Below are 20,102 nucleotides of genomic sequence, written 5' to 3' on the forward strand. Positions count from 1 at the left end.
TTTGTTGTCTTATGTTGGTTTCTAAAATATATCTTCAAAGTCACCTATTTGGGAATTTACCAAACTGGAATTTGTTATTTCTTATATTTAATCAGAGACAATAGCTTGTTTCCTCATTAGTTTCCATCAAATTCATAAAGGAGAGACACTATTGATTTTTATATTGCTGAAGTATGAAAGCCTACCTTATTGTTGTAACTGAAAGCTGTACTCATGGTTCTTGTGTTTCATTCTCCGTGAAGCTCCATGGCATCTTGAGAAGTTGGTTAAAATTTCTTAGCTAGATTTGACTTATTTATAATGTTGGAAAAATCTAATTCTAATCAGATTTTTAAGGAGAGTTGAAAAAGTGCTTGGAGGCTTTAGTTGTTCTAAGAAGTAATTTATGATAAGCTTTGACTAAGCAGTTATATTTGAGAGAGCCCAGGAAAATAACTTGTTTTTTCCAAACAATTTCATGAGTCAATAATCATACAATTGAACAGTCAGTGGCCCAAATGAAAATATTCAAATACACTTCCTTTATAAAATGTATTATTTTCAAGTAATTTCAGTAATGTATTTTGTGGAGGTGGTAGTGAATGATTTTTCTTTAGGCATTTAGAGTTTTGACTTAATTTTCTAATAAAACACTGATGCAAACTTGAGGACAAAATTACTGAGTAATGATGTTCCATGACAATAAAATATTCAAAGAACCAAGAGACAAAATTCTTTTGGAACTAAAATGCAAATACTATAATAGAAAAATCCCCTGTGTATAGAGTCTTTTAGCTATATCCCTCTTCTATTTTGTTTCATTATATACTATCAGACATACTTCTGCCTAAGCAACAAAAGCAAATGTTAGACTTTTCATTCAATCATGAAATAGGCTAATCTAATATTTTATAGTTATATAAAGGTGATTACAATTTGTCTAAGAAAATATTAATGATGGCAGGGTCCCAAAGGAGAGGAGACAAGGCAAGGTGGAAAAGTGGGGAAAAAAGGCTCTTGAGATATTATCAAAATATGATAAATGACTATCATGAGAGAAAGAGGAAAGGTGGGCATAAATTAAATGTATGGGCCTCAGGGGGATAATTCACATATACACAAGGTACCAATTGAGAATCCTGGACTTGGCCATTAGAATGTAAATTCTAGTTTTAGTTACACCATTTCCCACTAGGGTGATTTCAGGAAAATCTTTGAGGCAGAGAGTTCTCATTTGTGAAAATGGAAATGGCATTCTCCTTTCTAGCTTGTTTCAAGACCAAGAGAGAAAATTTGTGCCAAGTACATAGCACTTGAAATTTTAACTGAAAAGATATAACAACAGATATTCTGAGAATTACAGTGATTCTAGTATTATTTATACTGGTTAAATTTGTCTCAATTACAGTAAAGTCCTTGAATCCTTATGCATTATTAGATATGTTTTGGGTTCCAGAAAGATCATTCATTCTTTTAATCAACAAATATTTCTTGAATGCCTGTTACGTGCCATACACAGTGCAACACGCTAGGTTTACAGTGGCAAATAGACTAGACATGAGTACTACCTATATGTAGTTTATACTCACTGCCAAGGCCTAGATTATGGTATTACTCAAACCAAAACATCTTGTAGTTACAGTAAGGAAACATACACTCAGAACTCCAAGGTTGAACAGAAGGGTCTGCTGTTAGAAAAAATTTCAATCAAGGAAAGAAAATTAGAGAGCCATGAGATTTCTCATCACAGTACCAGAAGACTATGGGGGAAATGTTTCCAAAATTATAAAGATAAATGTTCAACCTAGAACGTTATACTTAGTCAAGTAACCAGTCAAGTATGAAGGGATAATACTGCTTAGATACTGTTCTTCTCCCCATTTTGCAGATGGGGATTTGCATAGCAATTTTTAGGAACTTGCTTATTGCTGCTAAATGCTGAATCCAAGACTCAAGTCCATGTGTTTTATGCCCAGAACCTGCATTCTTTCCACTTCTCAGATTACAAATGCAATATAAGTTACAGCAAATAACATGACTATGGATGAATGAGAAAAAAAGGAAAAGAGGGATGTTAGGAGTAAGGAAAGGAAAGAACAGACAATGTCATTGGTAGAAGCATAGTAAGTATAAAAATCTACTGTGTACCTATCACATAATCTGGAATATTATATAAGTGCTAGGTTAATTATTTTAGGAAAAACTTCAACAAAGTGGAACACTTGATCTAGAAAGAATATCATAGGTTAAAGAGTTAAAAGGAATAATTTGGAATTCAGATAAGTTTTTTTTTTTTGAGGACTCAGATAGCAACTTATTTTTAAAGATGCTATATAAAATCATGGTTGAATTTATTACACATAGGTATAGCAAACAAACCATAAGCGAGTAGGGAAAGCTATGGGGAGGCAGATTTTCTTTCAACACTAAAGGCCTCTAACAAAATAATGGATGTCTTATCACTAGACTTCTTCAAGCAGAAGCTTGTTAGAGTTCTTGTACTCTGTGGGAGGCAGATGAAATTTATGTCTCTTTCTATTTTTAAATATCTCAGAATCTAATTCTATTTGTACTAAAATAGTTTAACCAACTGAAGCCTCATGTTTCAGGAAATAGTCTTAGCTATTAATTCACACAGTAAACATTTACTGAGCATTAGCATTCGTTCAACAAATATTTACTCGGTGCCTACTGTGTGTTAAGCAGAGTTCTAACAACTGGAGATGCAGTGGTAAGAAAGACAGAATCCTTCCCTAACAGTGTGTGTATCCTGAATACGGGGCATATATGTAAGAATATATGCTAGATGCACAGGACAAAGAAGACAGAGTCCCTGTCCCCAGAGAATCTGAACTCTAGTAGTTTATGTTGGTGATAAAATGCTATATTTGCTATTCAGAATTCTAGATGAGCTATAATGGGGACATCAAGGAAGCTGGCATCGTTGCAACTCTGGGGTAAGACTTAATGCTGTCAGCTGTCATGGATCAGTATTAGTGAAGGAGAGACAGAGAGATTGGAGACAGAGAGAACGTTACTAGTCTGTGGCCAGCAGTATAGTCTCACAGTTTAATAGGCCTTTTAAAAGTGAAAACTGAATTCCTACATCTTCTGAGAGATCCTTTACTCTGGTCATCTAACCTGTGGCATTAAAATAACAACATCCTGGGTGCCTGGGTAGCTCAGTTGGTTGGCTGTCTGTTTTTGGCTCCAGTCATGATATTGGTGTCCCAGAGATCCAATCCTACATGGGGCTCCTTGCTCAGTGGGGAGTCTGCTTCTCTCTCTGCCCTTCACTCCATGTTCTCTCTCTCGCATGCTCATTCTCTCTGAAATAAATAAATAAAATCTTAAAAAAAATAAATAAAATAGCAACAGCCTGTTGTAGCCTGTATCATTTAGTTTAATAGTGAACTTCCAAACTGTAGGAATCCATTTCTTCCCGGATAAAATGTATTTGGAGATTTAAACTTTCTCCTTATTTTTAGACAAATACATTGAGTAACACAGTAGTAGAGATTGTGCTAGGCATTAAGGACAGAGAAGCACTCTAACCTGCAGCTACCTGGGCATTTCAGAAAGTCTATGATTGGAATATAGTTAATCTAATATAAATAGTTTAATATTGGTATGATCAGGGTGTGATTTGGTTCTCCAGGTAGCTTTAAGACTGCTAGAATCAGATTCTGGGCAAGTTAATATTTGAGTAGATATCTAGGACTGTTACTTGTGGTTGCACAGTTTGTGAACTGCTTAACCACAGGGACATTACTCAACTCTCACTCATTCTAGATATGTATAATTATCAAAATAATCTTCCAACACATGAAGAAGAGTGTTTTGTGTAAAGACTGCCTTTTCCACAAAATAGCCATATTGACTAGAAAGAACAAAGTAACCATATTGGCTAGATTAAATTTAAGTGTTACTCTGACAAGTATGTTCTATAAACTAATTTGTGGCTCTGTGCAGGTGGTTTATGAGTGTATGTTTGTGTCTGTCATTTCCTTAGTAAGAGTTCCTTTTGAAAAACCTTCAAACTGTCACACCTGGAATGATTAGAAAGATAGTTTTGCTGTTTTTGTTCTATGCATTTGGATTCTCTTCTTTTTAAGTGAATGGGTCTGAAGATATCCTTATGTCAATGAAAATATTTTAATCTCTCATTTTGTAATCCCAAGACTTAGGAAAAAAAGTAATTTTTCTTCATTCAAAGGAACTAATTGCCATTTCCTTCTTCAACTTAATTTTAAGATCTTTTAATATGTGTTCTAATTTAATCAGCCTCCACTTTGCAAAGTTTTTAGCCCACTTATAGAATTTATCTGATGCATAAGAGCATCGAAGGCTTAGAGAATATGAATGTCATGAAGAATTATATTGTTTCTAAGACTAATTTATGTTCTGTCAAGATCTATATATATAAATTGGAACAATAGAGAATTCAGTGTTTATTTTAATATACTTTCAACCCAGTCGTCATTTTTAATAGACTTAATGAAAATTATGGTTTATTTTCTCTTCTCTAAAAAATGTGTTTTTTTTTTTTTAATTCTGGCAGGGAAAATTTCACTTAACAATTCCCTTTTTCATCAATTTCTGTAAACTCCTGTATTGATTCTTGTACTTAGTTATAATGATTTTAACCTCTAACGTCTGAACTATGGGATTCAAATTAAAACTTCATTAATTCTATAAGCTAATTTGGGGAAAATATATTAACAATCTTGTTTTATAGCCAAAATGTTTACTTTGCCTTTTTTTTCTGTTTTTTTTTATTCTTCATTTTTTTTTCCACATAAAACTTATACCTACCTTATTACATTTCCTCTTAGTAGTTGTATAAGCCATATTGTTATTGTGAAAAAAATTTGTTTTTATTTATGAGGGGTTGGTGCTGGTTTCAGAAAGGTACTTTGTTTTTTTAATTAATTTTATATTAGATTACCTATAATAATAAATTCTCCTATTAAGGCCAACAGTTACAGTTTTTAGTTGTTTATTTCCTTGATTCATTGTAATTTTAGCTGCAAATAGCAAGATGAGATCTAATATTCTTTCCATTTATTCAATGAATATTTTTATTGGACACCTACTATGTGTTAGCCATTGGGCTATGTACCAATGACACCACACTGAAAACCTTAACCCTTGTCTTCAAAGAGCTTAGAGAAGGTCATAAATAAATAAGGTAGTTAATTAAGATACAATGTGATCAGTTTCATGGGAGATGTAAGCCCTGGACATTTCGGAAACAGAAAGTGGAACACATTTACTTAATATTCGGGGCTAGGCTCCCTCTTCCTTCCTCGAATTTCCTAAGTATTCGCCTCTATGTGTGTTAACTGATGGATCCTGTATTCTACTGTGCTTAAAAAAAAAAAAATCATCCAATTGAGTGGACTATCATTTCACCTCTCTAAAACTCTGAAAGTTCGGATCTATAACCCTGTCATGCTTTTACTTCTTTTGCTTTCCTACTAACTTTTACAAATAATAAAAATGATTCAGAGCTACAACTATAGAAAGAAGCTCTGTACAAAAGAATTTAGCAACTAGAAATTAAAGGAAAAAAGAAAACAAAATTCTCTTTTTTATTCTTTACTGTGTTTTTCTCATCTTTTAATTTCAGATCTAAAATCAATACCTCTAACTACTCTTTAAAAGCTAGCTCCTGTAGGTTTTGGCATTAGGATATCTTCTACTCAGAAACATTAAAAGGGGTATGTTTCTCTTCTGGAACCTGTAGCTTGACTTATGCTTATAGAAATATATCTGATATTTATAAATAAATGTTAATCTGTTATGAGCAACAGCTCATAAATGAGGCCTGGCTTTGGAGTTTCTTCTCCATCATTTAAACAGATTAATGGAAGAGTTTTCCCCGGGTGTCAGAACCAGGACATTTGCAGTCACCTCTATATGAACTATATAAAGGAGAGCTATATAATTTATCTTCCAAATGAGGCCATTTTGTGAGTGAAAGAGAGTGCTATTATTGTTCTAGGACAAAAGGTGTAAACCAAAGCCATCCTGGGCAAACCCTGATGAATGTTAAGCTTTTTTATGAAAGACAGTTTATATTAATTGATTGACTTGCTAAATAGACTTATATGATTTTTCTCTAACTATAAAGATGAATTCTCTTCATAATTATATGGTATAACATACCTTGTTTTACTTAGCCTGTGTTTGTTATTACTAGTTAAAAACTTTTGCTTGTTTTATTAAGAAGAGTAATACGTTCATTAAAGTAATTTTTCACATACAATAACTTATATAAACAGATTGATTTGTGTCATGTCTTAAAATAGCTTAGGCAAAAAAAAGACAAACCAACATTGGTGTAGGTGACTCAAAAATTTTCTTTAGTAAATAATTAGTGCTGTCAGTTAAAAAAGCGTGAGAAGCAGAAATGTTGAAGAAGCAGATGCAAAGATGAGTTAGACGCGGAAGAGATTTTTCAGAGAAATGCTGTGTAAGATAAATAGGAGGAAGTGGAAGTAAGCTGAGATGAGCCTCAGATAGTAGTGGTCTGACACCTCTGTGGTGATTGGGGGGTTGGGGGAGCAGTTTGTGTCAGAGGAGTCTCAGACTCCTGGGCACTTCCAATAAAGTTTTGACCAGGCCAGTGAGAGTTGTCTAATAGGAGTTGTCCTTTAGAGAAGCCCCTAGTCCTGCAGGAATGGACAGGTACTAGGACTGCTTCTATGTTCAGTTATTGCTGAAAGCTGCTGGGGGAAACTTGGGCCTGGTGCCCATGCAGGTCGGGTCTGGAGAGTTTGCAGCTGGGATATCAGTTAACTCTGTTCCCATGAAAGTACTGAGTAGCGAATTTTCAGGGCTGTTACTGTTGTTTTCTTAACAGAGCATCAAGCTCTGCTTCTCTCTATAAAAGGCTCTATTTAATTATTTAATTTTATGATTAGAAATGTATTTCAGGGGTGCCTGGGTGGCTCATTCATTAGGCGTCTGCCTTTGGGCTCAGGTCATGATCCCACGGTCCTCGGATCAAGCCCTTCATTGGGCTCTCTGCTCAGTGAGGAGCTGCTTCTCCCTCTCCCACTCCCCCTGCTTGTGTTCTCTCTCTCACGGTGTCTCTCTCTGTCCAATAAACAAATAAAATCTTAAAAAAAAGAAATGTATTTCAAAATACTATCTGATTTATAAGAAAAGCCAACTCATTTTTAGGTAGACATTAATGACAAATTACCTCCTTTTCATGTATTTATATTATAAAATTCTACAAAAAGATTCTAGCACATATTAACATATAGACAAAATTCAATTTTCTGTCTCTGCTAGTGTAGAATTCTTAGTGTACTCATTATTCCACTTTTCCATTAAATCTTCAGCCATTTTACATGTAGGTTTTGGTAAAAACAAATTGTTGTATGTTATTTTTCATATAACTTTAAAATATGAAAATAATTTTCTATTTTTGTAGACTATTCACAAAGTCAGTTAAATAGATACATCCATAAATCATAGGGTTACATAATTATTTACTTAAACATACTTTTAGTATTTAAAATTTGTGCTATCATAGATAATACTATGATAAACATCTTTGCATATGATGGTTTTCTTTTTTTTTTTTAAGATTTTATTTATTTATTTGACAGAGATGGACACAGCAAGAGAGGGAACACAAGCAGGGGGAGTGGGAGAGGGAGAAGCAGGCTTCCCGTTGAGCAGGGAGCCAGATGCAGGACTCCAGGACTTGATCCCAGGACCCTGGGATCATGACCTGAGCCTAAGGCAGATGCTTAACGACTGAGCCACCCAGACGTCCCGCATATGATGGTTTTCTATACCATTTGTTTAAATAGTTTTCTCCTTTATTAGAAAATAAGGTAATTTAGATGTGGAATACAACTTTGTCTTTGCAGTACATGATATTACCCTTATAAATGAATTAAAACATTGGATTGAAAGTTAAACACACATGTTATTAAGTCTTTTTCATCAGAGAATGTGTGTGTGATTCCCCGAAATTATTATTCCAACCTTTTGGAATTCAAGGATGGAGATTAGCATCCTATCCATGCACACTTCAAATGTACTAATTACCTACCGTAAGTGTTGCTGCATTCTTATGAATTAGAAAACTCACAGTCCAAGTCCAACCACCTGGATTTTTTATTAAAGATAAAATGAGATGATACTATGGAAACTCCCCCCCAAAAAAAACAAAACAAAAAACGTGAGAGAGAGAAAACAGCCTTCAAATTAAGTTAATCTTCTCTGTTCTGTTATTTAATAGGGTATGCCCTGAAAACCCTATAAATCTATTTTTTCTCATCTGTAAAGTAGAAATATTAATATTTATTTCATGGGATTACTCTAGATTAAATGAAATAAAATGTGGAAAGAACGTAGCACATAATTCCTGAGACATGGTAAGAAATTAATGGTGCCATATAAGCACTCAGCTTTTGTTAGTAACAATAAAAAATATCTATCTTTAAAATAACAGTTACTAAAATTTTATACTCAGGGGTCTAAATGCATTTCCTTTAATTGTAAAATTATATTTATTCAAGTTATTTAAAAGAAGTCCTTGAGCACGAGTAAAGAAAGTCTCAGTGTTACATAAGAATCATACTTCTTTCCCCCAAATGAATGGTCACTCAATGTATATAAACATTACAAGAGTCCTCCAGCCTGTAAAAGAGATATTAAGACATCAGATAAACTATGTGAATTATTTTTAAGTTACAACAAGTACTTTTTCATCACCAAAATAATACCAATAAGATCTTAATGTAATTAATGAATATTCTGAAAGTAATTTAGAAAGCTTGGAGGGAAGATGCAGAAAAAATTAACTATAATGAAATTTCCTTTCTATTTTTGCCAAAAATGAGGACAGTTAGCTTTGTGGTAGCACTGAGATTCTCATCTTAACCTCTGAGCTAGCTGGGAGAAGGGGAATATAAATCACTATGAGCATGTGCTTTTGGATTATCAGGATGTTGCTACTGTTAAAAAATTGAAAAAGCTTTTTATTTTTTTCCCTGGAAACTTCCATTTGACTACAATCATGTTTCAAAGAAAGATCACTGCTTATATGTGCACTGGTCTGCCTCTAACCACCAGATGTTTCATTCTATAAAACTGGGATTTAAAGCTACATGGATGCTCTAAAATTTGGGCTGTTGCCAGGGTCTTAGCAATTCTAATTAGATAAGATAACTTTCCTGGAGGACATTCCAGCAGGGACTCTTTATACTTCAGTATTTTCAGTGCTTTAGTTTATGAATGAATGTGTGTATGTGTGTGTATGTATTTTATTGTAGGAAATAAATTATTTTAAATAAATCATATAACTATATTTCTATACTATACACTTTTTAAAGTTAAATATGGCAGGACAATTAATATAAATAAGCTCTTCATTAAAAACCTGTTAACTTAATGTACCATAAGTGTTCACACATGAATTTAAGTTGTGTACCGTGGTAGTACACTACCCTCAAATCTCAGTGGCTTATGACACTGAATGCTGATTTCTCATTCAGGCTACGTGTCCCTTGTGGGTCAACTGTGGCTCTGTCCATGTTGTCTTCACTCTGGGAGTGAAGTAATGGTGAAACCTTTATGAAGGCTGGTCTTTTGGCAGAAGCACGAGAATGATACGGTGAACTGTGCACTGCCATTAAACCTTCTGCTTAGTAGTGATGCATGTCACACATACTCCGTTAGCCAAAGCAAATCACAGGGCCACACCTGAGTTCAACAGAACAGGGAAGTATAATCCTCCAGCAAGGAAGGAACATTTCAGGTCACATGACCAAGTCAGAAGTCAGTGGAGTGAAAAGTATAATTCTCTGACAAGAAGGAGAGAAGAAATATTGAGAATAATAGCCCACCCCACTATCTGTTGATAATAACTGTCCATAGAATTACTATGAAGAAAAATGAGGTAGCAAATACTTTAAAGGTGAAGATTTAATTTATAATATTAATTTGTACTCCTTAAGGATAAAAGGGTGGATTTGCAATATGTGTATATACCAAATCATTCTGTTGTAAATCTTAAATTTATAGTATAATATATGTCAATTATATCTCTAAAACTGGAAATTTTTTTTAAAGATTTATTTATTTATTTGAGAGAGAGAGAGAGAGCGCACACGTGCATGTGGGTGGAGGGAGGGGCAGAAGGAGAGGAAGAGAATCCTTAAGATTCTCCCCTCTAAGCTGGGAGCCTGAAGCAGGACTCAATTTCAGGACTCTGAGATCATGACCTGAGCCAAAATCAAGAGTGGGCCGCTTAACTGATTGAGCCACCCAGGTGCCCCTGGAAAAAATATTTAAGAAGGATAAAGACAGTGAGGGCTGCATTAGCTAAGATGTTTTATGTACAAAGCAGAAGAAATCTAAAAGGATACTGTAGAAAAATCAACTCAAGATATTAAATCAAATTTGTGTGTTTACTGCTAGAGGGAAACTTATCTCTAAAACATATACAAATAACTCATATATTTTGGATTTACCTGACTTCACTAATGTAAGTGTTTAGTCTTTGGACCCCTTTTCACTGGGGGACTGAGATGTACTAGATGTACTAGATGTTCAGTCTAGGATGATCATACTCATTTGAAGATGGCATTCTTTATGAGTAATAAAGAGAAGAGTAGTTTGTTTTACTTTTGATTAATTGTAGATGAATATCTATATTGCTGCATTTTCTACCACGGTGCAGAATTAAGCTGAATCCATATGCTTGTTAAACACAACGGTATAGTGAGAAGACTTGACTGGAGAGTTAGGACTTGATTCTCAGCCTTGCTAATAAGTGAGTTTGTGCACTGGCTAGTTCTCTACTGTCTTCAGTTTTCTCACTTATAAAATAAAGGCAATGGTATTACTTGATTTCTAAAGTCTCACTTCTAGTCATAAAACTTGATAGTCATGCCCCTCTCCATAAATGTGGCGGGTCAGTCACCCATTCATAATTTGATGACAAGACCATCTTTGACAAATTCTTGGAATGTGATACCTGAGTTCTTCTGAATTGAAAGGAAGAATCATAGATGTGTTCAATACTTTTCCCTTTATTCTTCTTTTTTACATATGCGTTTTTAAATATCTCACCAGTTATTACAAATTTTCTTGTATTTATTTACCTTTTATTTTTGTATTTTGGAGTATGGTGGTTTAGAGTCACCACATACAGTTGTGCAAAGTGTGTACTGTACAAATCTAAGACTGCCATTCACATTTTCAGTGCCTATTCTCTATGGCCTTTAATAACAGCTGTGGTGGCCAAGATTTAATTTATTATTTCAATATTATGTGTTTCATTTCTTGTACTGAATTCTTAATTTTTGAGTATTATTATAATAGGATGGTTCATAGGAGGAAAGCATTAGCCTTACTGAATGTTAAATATTATTAATGCTTGTTCCCATCTTACTATTTCCTAACAGGAATTATAGGAATTATGATTATCTAATACTGTGTTTTTCAGTACAGAATTTGGCTGAACTTTCTATCACTCAATTTTTTTTTTAATTATTTAGTGTTGATAAAGTGGATGACGAAGATGATGAGGATTTAACAGTGAACAAAACCTGGGTGTTGGCACCAAGGATTCATGAAGGAGATATAACACAAATTCTCAACTCATTGCTTCAAGGCTATGACAATAAACTTCGCCCAGATATAGGAGGTAAGTTTGAGCTATGTTGGGATTTTGGTGACCTTATTTTGGTGGAAACCTACTTTACTGATATTATTTTAATCATACAGTTCATATTCCTTGAGTATCTGATGTATGTCAGAGACTGCTAGGTTTGATAATTATTTAATTGACACTGTTGAGAAATTCTGTCTGATATGGGAAGAAAGACATACATATATTTCTGAAGTTATTATTTTACAACTGCTACAATAAAGAGTACAACAGCCAAGTTTTGATAAAACTGCCTGAAAAGCTGAGTGGTATTTCATAAAAAAGAATATTTAAAAGGTAAGTTGGGTTCTAATTTTGTACAAATGCAGCACTGTTTTAATTAATTATAAACCTATACTAGTGTAGGTAATCCTACTTTTTTTTCTTAGTCATTTGCATTTATGTATAAGTTTTATAATAATTAACTTCTAAGTCCCCCTAATGATACTAAAAACAAAAATTATAAACCAGCCAACATTTTCATTGGGAATGCATTAAATCTATGGTCAATATGGGGAAATTGAAATCATTACCATATTGAATTTTTACTATACTAAATTCATATTCAAATTCATCATATATTTCTTTATTTATGCATTTATTTTTACTGTTTCCTGTGAAGAAGTATTGAATATATTTTACTAGATTTAATTCTATATATTTGGAATTTGTGTTGCAAGTGTAAATAGATTTTTAAAATTTTATTTTCTAATTTTATATTAGCAGTATATAGAAAAGTTATTTTGCATATTTATTTTGTCTACAGGAAACTTGTGAAATTTCTTTCTCACTTTTAATTGCTTATTGTTATATTCTGCTAGATTTTTTACAAAGATAATAACTTACAAATAATGACTACATTATTTTATTTCCAAAATTATACCTTTTTCATGTCATGTTGCATTGGCTAAGACCGGAGTAAATTCGAATAGTTTTGGGTTTTCCTGATATCAGGGAGAGCAATTCATATTTTACTATTAGGTATGATTGCTATAGGCTTTTTTTTTTTTTTAAGACAATCGTTGTAAATCCTTTCTCTTCTTATTTTGCTGGAGTTCTTTTTTCCTCCTTAGTGTTTCAAATAATTTCTGTACATCTATCGAAATAATCATATCAATTGTATATTGCCCCGTATTCTACTTACCATTTGTTCTGTAAGTAAGTGTCTGATTTTTAAACCTCAAACCAAATTTTCATTTCTGTAATAAATGGCATTTGGTTGTGATACAGTAACCTTAAAAAATATCACTAGATTCAGTTTGATAATGTTTTGTTTTGGAATTTGACATCTATGTTGATGAAGGACATTAGAGATTTATTTAACTTCCTGTAATATGTCTTTCAGTGCTGGAACCAAGATCATGCTAACTTCTACAAATAAATTCTGTTTTCCCTCTCTTTTCATCTTTGAAAGAGTTTGTCTAAAATGGATGCTATTTCTTCCTTAAATATTTAGAGAATTATATGAAGACATGCTGGCCTAGAGTTTAATTTGGGGAAGAATTTTTAACAATTCAATTACTTTAATAGTTTTGTAAACTGAACCTCTTAAGGAATATAAATTTTCAAATTCGCTAGTTTTAAATTGTTTCATAATAACTTTTGTGATATTTTTAATGTTCTTAGTATCTGAGGTTTTTTCCTCTTTATCATTTCTGATATTAGTAATCTGTTCTTTCATTTATGAATTAATCTTGAAAGACTTTCTCAATTCTATTAGTGTTATCATAAAATCAAAATTTGGCTTTGTCAATTTTTTCTGTTGAAAAACTTTCTTCTTTCTTTTTTTTAAGATTTATTTGAGAGAGAGAGAAAGAGAGAGTGAGCACATGCATGGGGGCAGGGTAGAGGAAGGGAGAGAGAGAATCCACTAGCAAACTACTAAGTGTGGGAGCCCAGCAGGGACGCTCCATCCCAAGACCCTGGGGTAATGACATGAGTGGAAACCAAGAGTTGGTCGCTTAGCCAACTGAGCTGCCTGAGGGCCCTGAAAAATCTTCTTAAATTTCATTGTTTTACAACATTTGGCTTATTACGCTAATCTAATTTCCTCATATGCAATGTGCTGTTTTCTTAGATTGTTTTAATTATTTAATTTTAAAGTAACACTTAGCCTTAATAAAATGGTATCCATACATGGAATTTCCACAAACCCTTTAACCATAATGTTAACATTTTATATAACCATAGAAATACTAAACTAAATCAGGAAAATAATATCAAGAATACCATTAACTACTCTAGAAACATTATTCAAAATATGGCAGGTGCCTCACTAATGTCTACTTATCTGTTTCAGAATTTCGACAAAGATCACACAATGTATTTTGTTCTCATGTCTTTTTATTTTCCTCTGATCTGATGTAATTTCTATTTTTCTGTATGTTTCATAAACTTGATAACTTTGAAGAGTACTGGCCAGTGGAATGTCTGTCAGTTTGGTATTTTCATTACTCCACTGAGTTGATACATTTTTGCTAAGGATAACACAGAATTGATGGTGTGTCCTTTCAGTGTGTTGTATTAGGAGGTACATGATGTTAGCATATCTTATTACTAGTGGTATTAATTTTAACACTTGGTTAGTGTGGTTTCATGTAGGTTTCTCCACTGTAAAGTTATTATTTTTCCCCTTCTAGATTAATACATATGTCGTGAGGAGATATAGTCAAGAGGATAGTCAACTATGTAAAAATTTCTCAGCCCATGTTTGTCCATTAAGCTAGTATCCATCAGTGATTATTATCTGTAACAGTATTTATTACTGTGTTGTTTGCCTAGTGGCAAACTCATTATTATCATCATTATTATCATCACTCATTATTATCATCACTCCTTCTATGCATAATATTTGTAATTGTATTATAAGGAAGAGCTGTGTTTATCCTCCATTTATTTATCTATTCATTTATACTCAGTATAGAATTATATATATGTTTTACTTTATAGCTTATAACCCATTACTATCATTATTTTGTTGCTCAAAATAAATTTGGCACTGAAACTTCCAATAGTTTGGCTCCTGTGTCCCTTCATGTGTCTCCATCATTTTCTGATCACATCCTTACTTTTTAGTCGATAAGATATTCCCGGCTCATCTTGATCGGGTGTTAGTGCTTCTTAACCACTTCAGTGAGGAGAAATAGAAAATATATGTTCTACAAACACATTCACAGTTATCTATATTTCTATCTCTATCCCTTTTTACATGCATTGTAAACCATGAGATCATACTGACAGCTCTGCTTCCGAACTAAACACCATGGGATTCATTCTACTGTTTCCTATTTCCTTATTTGTAATTTCTTTTGTCAACAGTGAGACACCTGGCTCTGATTTATCCAAAATATATTTTCTTATTTTTTCAATTCCAGTAAATATAAAATGTAGTTCTAAAATTTTAACATGCCATTTGACAATGAAAATAAACTGGAATAAAATACTCAAGTACAATTATTTTCATCTTCAGTTTTACAGAATATAATTAAAACATTGTTCAACAAACTTAAGTTCTTATCTTCCCTATTTCCTTCAATGGTTATTTTATTCATTTTTAATACAGTTTGGCTCAAGTATTACTGGCTATATTCCACTTTGAGAGGAATTCATCCATGTCTACTTTTAGTACTTGCATGTTTTATTTGTTTATATTTAATTCCGTAATCCATTTGGAGTTACTCTATGGTATGAAGTATGAATCTAATTTTTATTTTTACCAAGTGGCTTTTCTGTTGGCTAAGCATCATTTATGAAAGAAATCAATTTTTGCCTCTGTTATTTGAGACACCCACTTTCTCATATATTACATTTTCTTGTGAACTTTGGTTATTCCTGATCTTTCTGTTCATTCTCTCATCTATTTTTCTATTTGTCACTACACTATATTAATAATAGAGCTTAAACAGTACATTGAGGCTAAAACATTTTGTATTAATGTCTTGTAAGACTAGTTCCACCTCGTGGTTTCATTTTGTTTTGTTTTTTTTTTCTTTCTTTCAGTTTTTCTGTTTTGTTGTTGTTGTTTGTTTTGTTTGGTTGTTTTTTGGGTTTTGGGTTTTTTTTGAGAGGGAGAGAGGGAGTGGGAGGAGCAGAGAGAGGGAGAGAAAGAATCTTAAGCAGGCTTGACACCCAGGGCTGAGCCCCACATGGGGCTCCATCTCACAACCCTGAGATCATCACCTGAGCCAAAATCAAGAGCCAGCTGCTTAACTGACTGAGCCACCCAGGAACCCTGATTTTACATTTTTTCATAAAATATATGGGCTTTATTAACAATAAATTTAGCTTTATTAAAAAACCCACAAAACTTGTTTGTATGTTTATTGGGATTGTGTTAAATTTGTAAATTAACTCTGGGAGAATCAGAATCTTCATAACATTGTTCATCGAATATGGGGACATGTCTTTGCAATTCTTCATATTTATTTTGTATCTTTCAGGAATATCTTAAAGATTTACTCATACAGGTTTTTCACATTTTTAAAATTGAGTCCTAAGTATTTATTTTTTTCCCTTCTGTAAAGGCTAGTTTCTCAACTATGTCCTCTACTGGTTATTAGCTTTGTGTATCAATCTTATTGATTTATGAATGCTTATTTTATACCTTACCACCCTCTTGCTTACTGACCTTTTATGATTTAAGCATTATCTGACTTTTTGAAATATGCTATCAAGATAATAGATAATTTTTTCTTTACCTATTCATATGCAACAAATTGATGTCTCTTATCTAATAGCATTTATTAATATCTCTAATATAATACTGAGTAATGGTGGAGATTGTAACTTTACCTTTTTCTAGATCTTAATGGAAATGACTAATGTTTTGTCCTACAAAGATTTACATTAAGAAATCTTCCCTCAACTTTCTTGATTTTGTTTTTATATTTTTAATTTTTATTTATTTATTTTTTTGAGTAAAATCTTTTAAAAAATATATTATTTATTTATTTGAGAGAGAGAGAGAGCGCACAAGCAGAGGGAGCGCCAGGGGCAGAAGGAGAAGCAGACTCCCCACTGAGCAGGCAGCCTGATGCCTGGCTTGATCCCAGACTCTGAGATCGTGATCAAGCCTAAGGCAGCCACTTAATCGACTTAGCCACCTGGGTGCCCCTTGATTTTGTTTTTAAATCAGGAAATTGTTATTAAAATTTGTCAAAGGCATTTTTAGCATTTCTGAAAATAATTATGAGTTTTTTCCTTCTTACATCTATCAATATGGTATATTATATTAATTGAAACAATTTGCATCCTGGAGTGAAGCCTCCCTGGCCACGATGTAGTATATACTTAATGAGGTGTTGTATTTTGTTTGCTAATGTACTATTTAGTATTTTGCATTGGTATTCATGAATGATATTCATGTTTCATTTTGTATTTGAGTACTTTCTTCATCCTTCTTAGATATTATTTTAATAACTGTTTCATGATAGGGAGTTTTCATTTATTCTCAAAGGTCTAGCAATTTATTTAACTTTATTGAGAGCTGGTCTTTGGAGATTTGAAAGAATTCCATTGTAAAATCATTCAGGTCTCTTGTTTTTTTGGAAATAATCACCTTGTTTTCCTATGGAAATTGTTCTTTTTATACTTTATACTCTGTCAAGATGAATTTTGGTAATCTGTATTTCCTTAAGAAAAATGTCCCTTTTATCTATGTTTTCAAGTTTATTTGCAAAGCAGTATTCAAAGTAGTCTCTTAGGATTTTAAAAAATTTCTTCTGCTTCAAACTTTACTTCTGCTTTTGTAATTTCTTTTTATTTTTTTAAGATTTTATTTATTTATTTGACAGACAGATATCACAAGTAGGCAGAGAGGCAGGCAGAGAAAGGAGGAAGCAGGCTCCCCACTGAGCAGAGAGCCTGATGCAGTGCGGGGTTTGATCCCAGGACCTTGGGATCATGACCTGAGCCAGAGGCAGAGGCTTTAACCCACCAAGCCACCCAGGTGCCCCTGCTTTTGTAATTTCTTTATATGTTGTATTATTAACCCTCTTTTTTGGCCAAGAAAATTAAAATAATGTTTTTCTCTACTTTGTTAAAGTCTCCCAAAGCCCAGAATCCCATTTCTTAATGAGTTCTACCATTTTTTTTAATTAACTTCCTTGTAATTTCTATCTTGTCTTTATTATAAACTTCATTGTATTTTATTCTGTTTTACTTCTTTCTTGTTTTCCTAGTTTTTGACCTGGGAATTTAATGATTTCTTCTCATTCTAAATTTTTTTCATGTTCCTATCCATTTTTCTTGCTTCTTTTGTAGATTTTGCCTCATAAAAGTAGCTGCTTTGTTATTTAGTTTAGAAATATCTTGGTTAATATCTTCATAATTACTTGTGGCTTTAACCATTAAAAAGGAGACCTTAATTGTCACATCTAAAGCTTTTTGACTTAAATTATGTGTCATTGGAAGTATCATTTCCTGCTGCTTCTTATTGTTTCTATTTGTCTGTTATCTTTTTGCCTTCCCCATTAATTTTTGCTTTCGTGAATCACTTCATTTTAGCTGTGCTTCCTGTATGCAGCATATCATTAGGTTTTGCTTTGTGAAGTAAAATGAAAACATCTTTTTCTTTTCATAGATAAATTAATTCTATTTCATTTGTGGATATGACTGATAGGTTTGTTCTCAACACTTCCGTAATATTTTAGTTATATTTGCTCTGTTTTTGATGAGATGTGGTTTATTTGGATTTCATTTAATATTTTTAGTTTAGTATTTTGAAAGTTTTATGTTTTTGTTCTAGCTTTCCTTCATATTTTTAACTTTCCCAATGGCATTAGTCCCTGGTTTGTTTGTTTGTTTTTAACCTTTTGCTCTTTTGATTATCAGTTGTCATTGGTGTCCTTTAAATCCCACCTACTGTGCACAGAGCAGTGAGCTTTTTCTATTTTTTCCCTCTCCTTTGCTGTACTATTTTTAGTCAACATATTTTCTGCTTTACAGGAATTATAACAGTTGTAAATTAGGTTCAGTCTCTTGTTTCAATCTTTGTTTTAGTATTTAATCTGCCTTGACATATGTCAAAATACTCACCATTGGTCTTTTTCTGATGTTTATCCAGTCCTGTCTTAAACTAGTAGCTTTATCAAAAAGTTTCTATATCTCAAAAACTTTTTCCATTGACTTGATGCTTGTAGGACAGATTGGCTGCATATGGCTTGTGCTTTCTTTCACTGTTTTCCTTTTATCAGGCTATTTCTAAGTTCTTTGCTTGCATATCATTCTTGAGAAATCTGATGCCAATCCAATTCTTTTGCGCTCATAATTTATTTCATCTTTTCTTCCTGGAGACCTTTTGAAAATTTTTTTTCAGTTGAATACTTATACTATATTAATAATACACTAATTATCTCAGAGTTGTTCTTTTTGAGTAACTTTTATTCTAGGTAACTGGTGTGTCTTTTAAAAGTGCAATGTCTTTCTCTTTCCCTCCATCCATCCCTCCCTCCTTCCTTCCCTCTCTCCTTCTTTACTACCCCCTCCCTCCTTTCTCCCTCCCTCCCTTTCTCTCTTTCTTTCTGTCCTTCCTTTCTTTCTTTTCCCTCCCTCTCCCTCCCCTTCCTTCCCTCTCCCCTTCCTTCCTTCCTTCCTTCCTTCCTTCCTTCCTTCCTTCCTTCCTTCTTTCCACTCTAGTGTTGGATTTTGATTCTCTTCCATTTGCTTTAGTTTTCTTTTGCATGGGTTTCAGTTACATGTAAGCTAATCAATCATAATCTGCCTCCCTTCTGTTTGCCACTTTTTCTCTGAGTTCTCTCTTTATCTCACTTACATTCTCTTGATTTTCCCCCTTGCCTATTATTTGTTTTTTTTAGTGTAATTATTCTTTTTTTGTTGTTGTTTTAGTTTGTTTGTTTGTTTTTTGTTTTCCTAATTCTTTTTTTTAAATTAATATAATGTATTATTTACTTCTGTGAATCATCAGTCTTATACAATTCACAGTACTCACCATAGCACATAGTCTCCACAATGTCCATAATCCAGCCACTTTATCCCTCCCCTCCCACCCCCCAGCAACTAAGTTTGTTTCCTGAGATTGAGAGTCTCTTATGATTTGTCTCCCTCCCTGGTCCCATCTTATTTTATTTTTTCCCCCTCTCTTCTGCCCATGACCCCCACCCTGCCTCTCAAATTCCTCATATCAGAGAGATCATATGATAGTCTTTCCCTGATTGACTTATTTCACTTAGTATAATACCCTCCAGTTCCATACACATTCTTGCAAATGGCAAGATTTCATTTTTTAATGGCTGCATAGTATTCTATTGTGTTTATTTAGATCCCATTGTTCCTTTCTAACTTCCTTTCTCACCTCCCTTTCCCACCAGATATAGGAGCGGGAGCAGATGACTAAGTCTGCTACCTAAAGACAAGTTTAACTATAGAATGAGAGGCCCATCTTCTATTTTTCTAAGAAGACATTTCCAAAAAAGAATATATA

At 33.2% G+C, this 20,102-nt stretch overlaps 1 protein-coding gene across 2 annotated transcripts in view; it reads left to right on the forward strand.

The window, feature by feature from the left end:
- Positions 1-20,102, forward strand: part of GABRG1 (gamma-aminobutyric acid type A receptor subunit gamma1) — a 67,388-nt gene that overhangs the window by 2,651 nt on the left and 44,635 nt on the right. For both annotated transcript variants that reach the window (XM_032852481.1, XM_032852471.1), the window contains exon 2: positions 11,511-11,659. In XM_032852481.1, the coding sequence (XP_032708372.1) occupies positions 11,511-11,659 (149 nt within the window). The remainder of the gene's footprint in view (positions 1-11,510; positions 11,660-20,102) is intronic.

The sequence above is a fragment of the Lontra canadensis genome, unplaced genomic scaffold (genome assembly GCF_010015895.1).
Source record: "Lontra canadensis isolate GAN:19392208 unplaced genomic scaffold, GSC_riverotter_1.0 scaffold1, whole genome shotgun sequence".
Lineage (NCBI taxonomy): Eukaryota > Metazoa > Chordata > Mammalia > Carnivora > Mustelidae > Lontra > Lontra canadensis.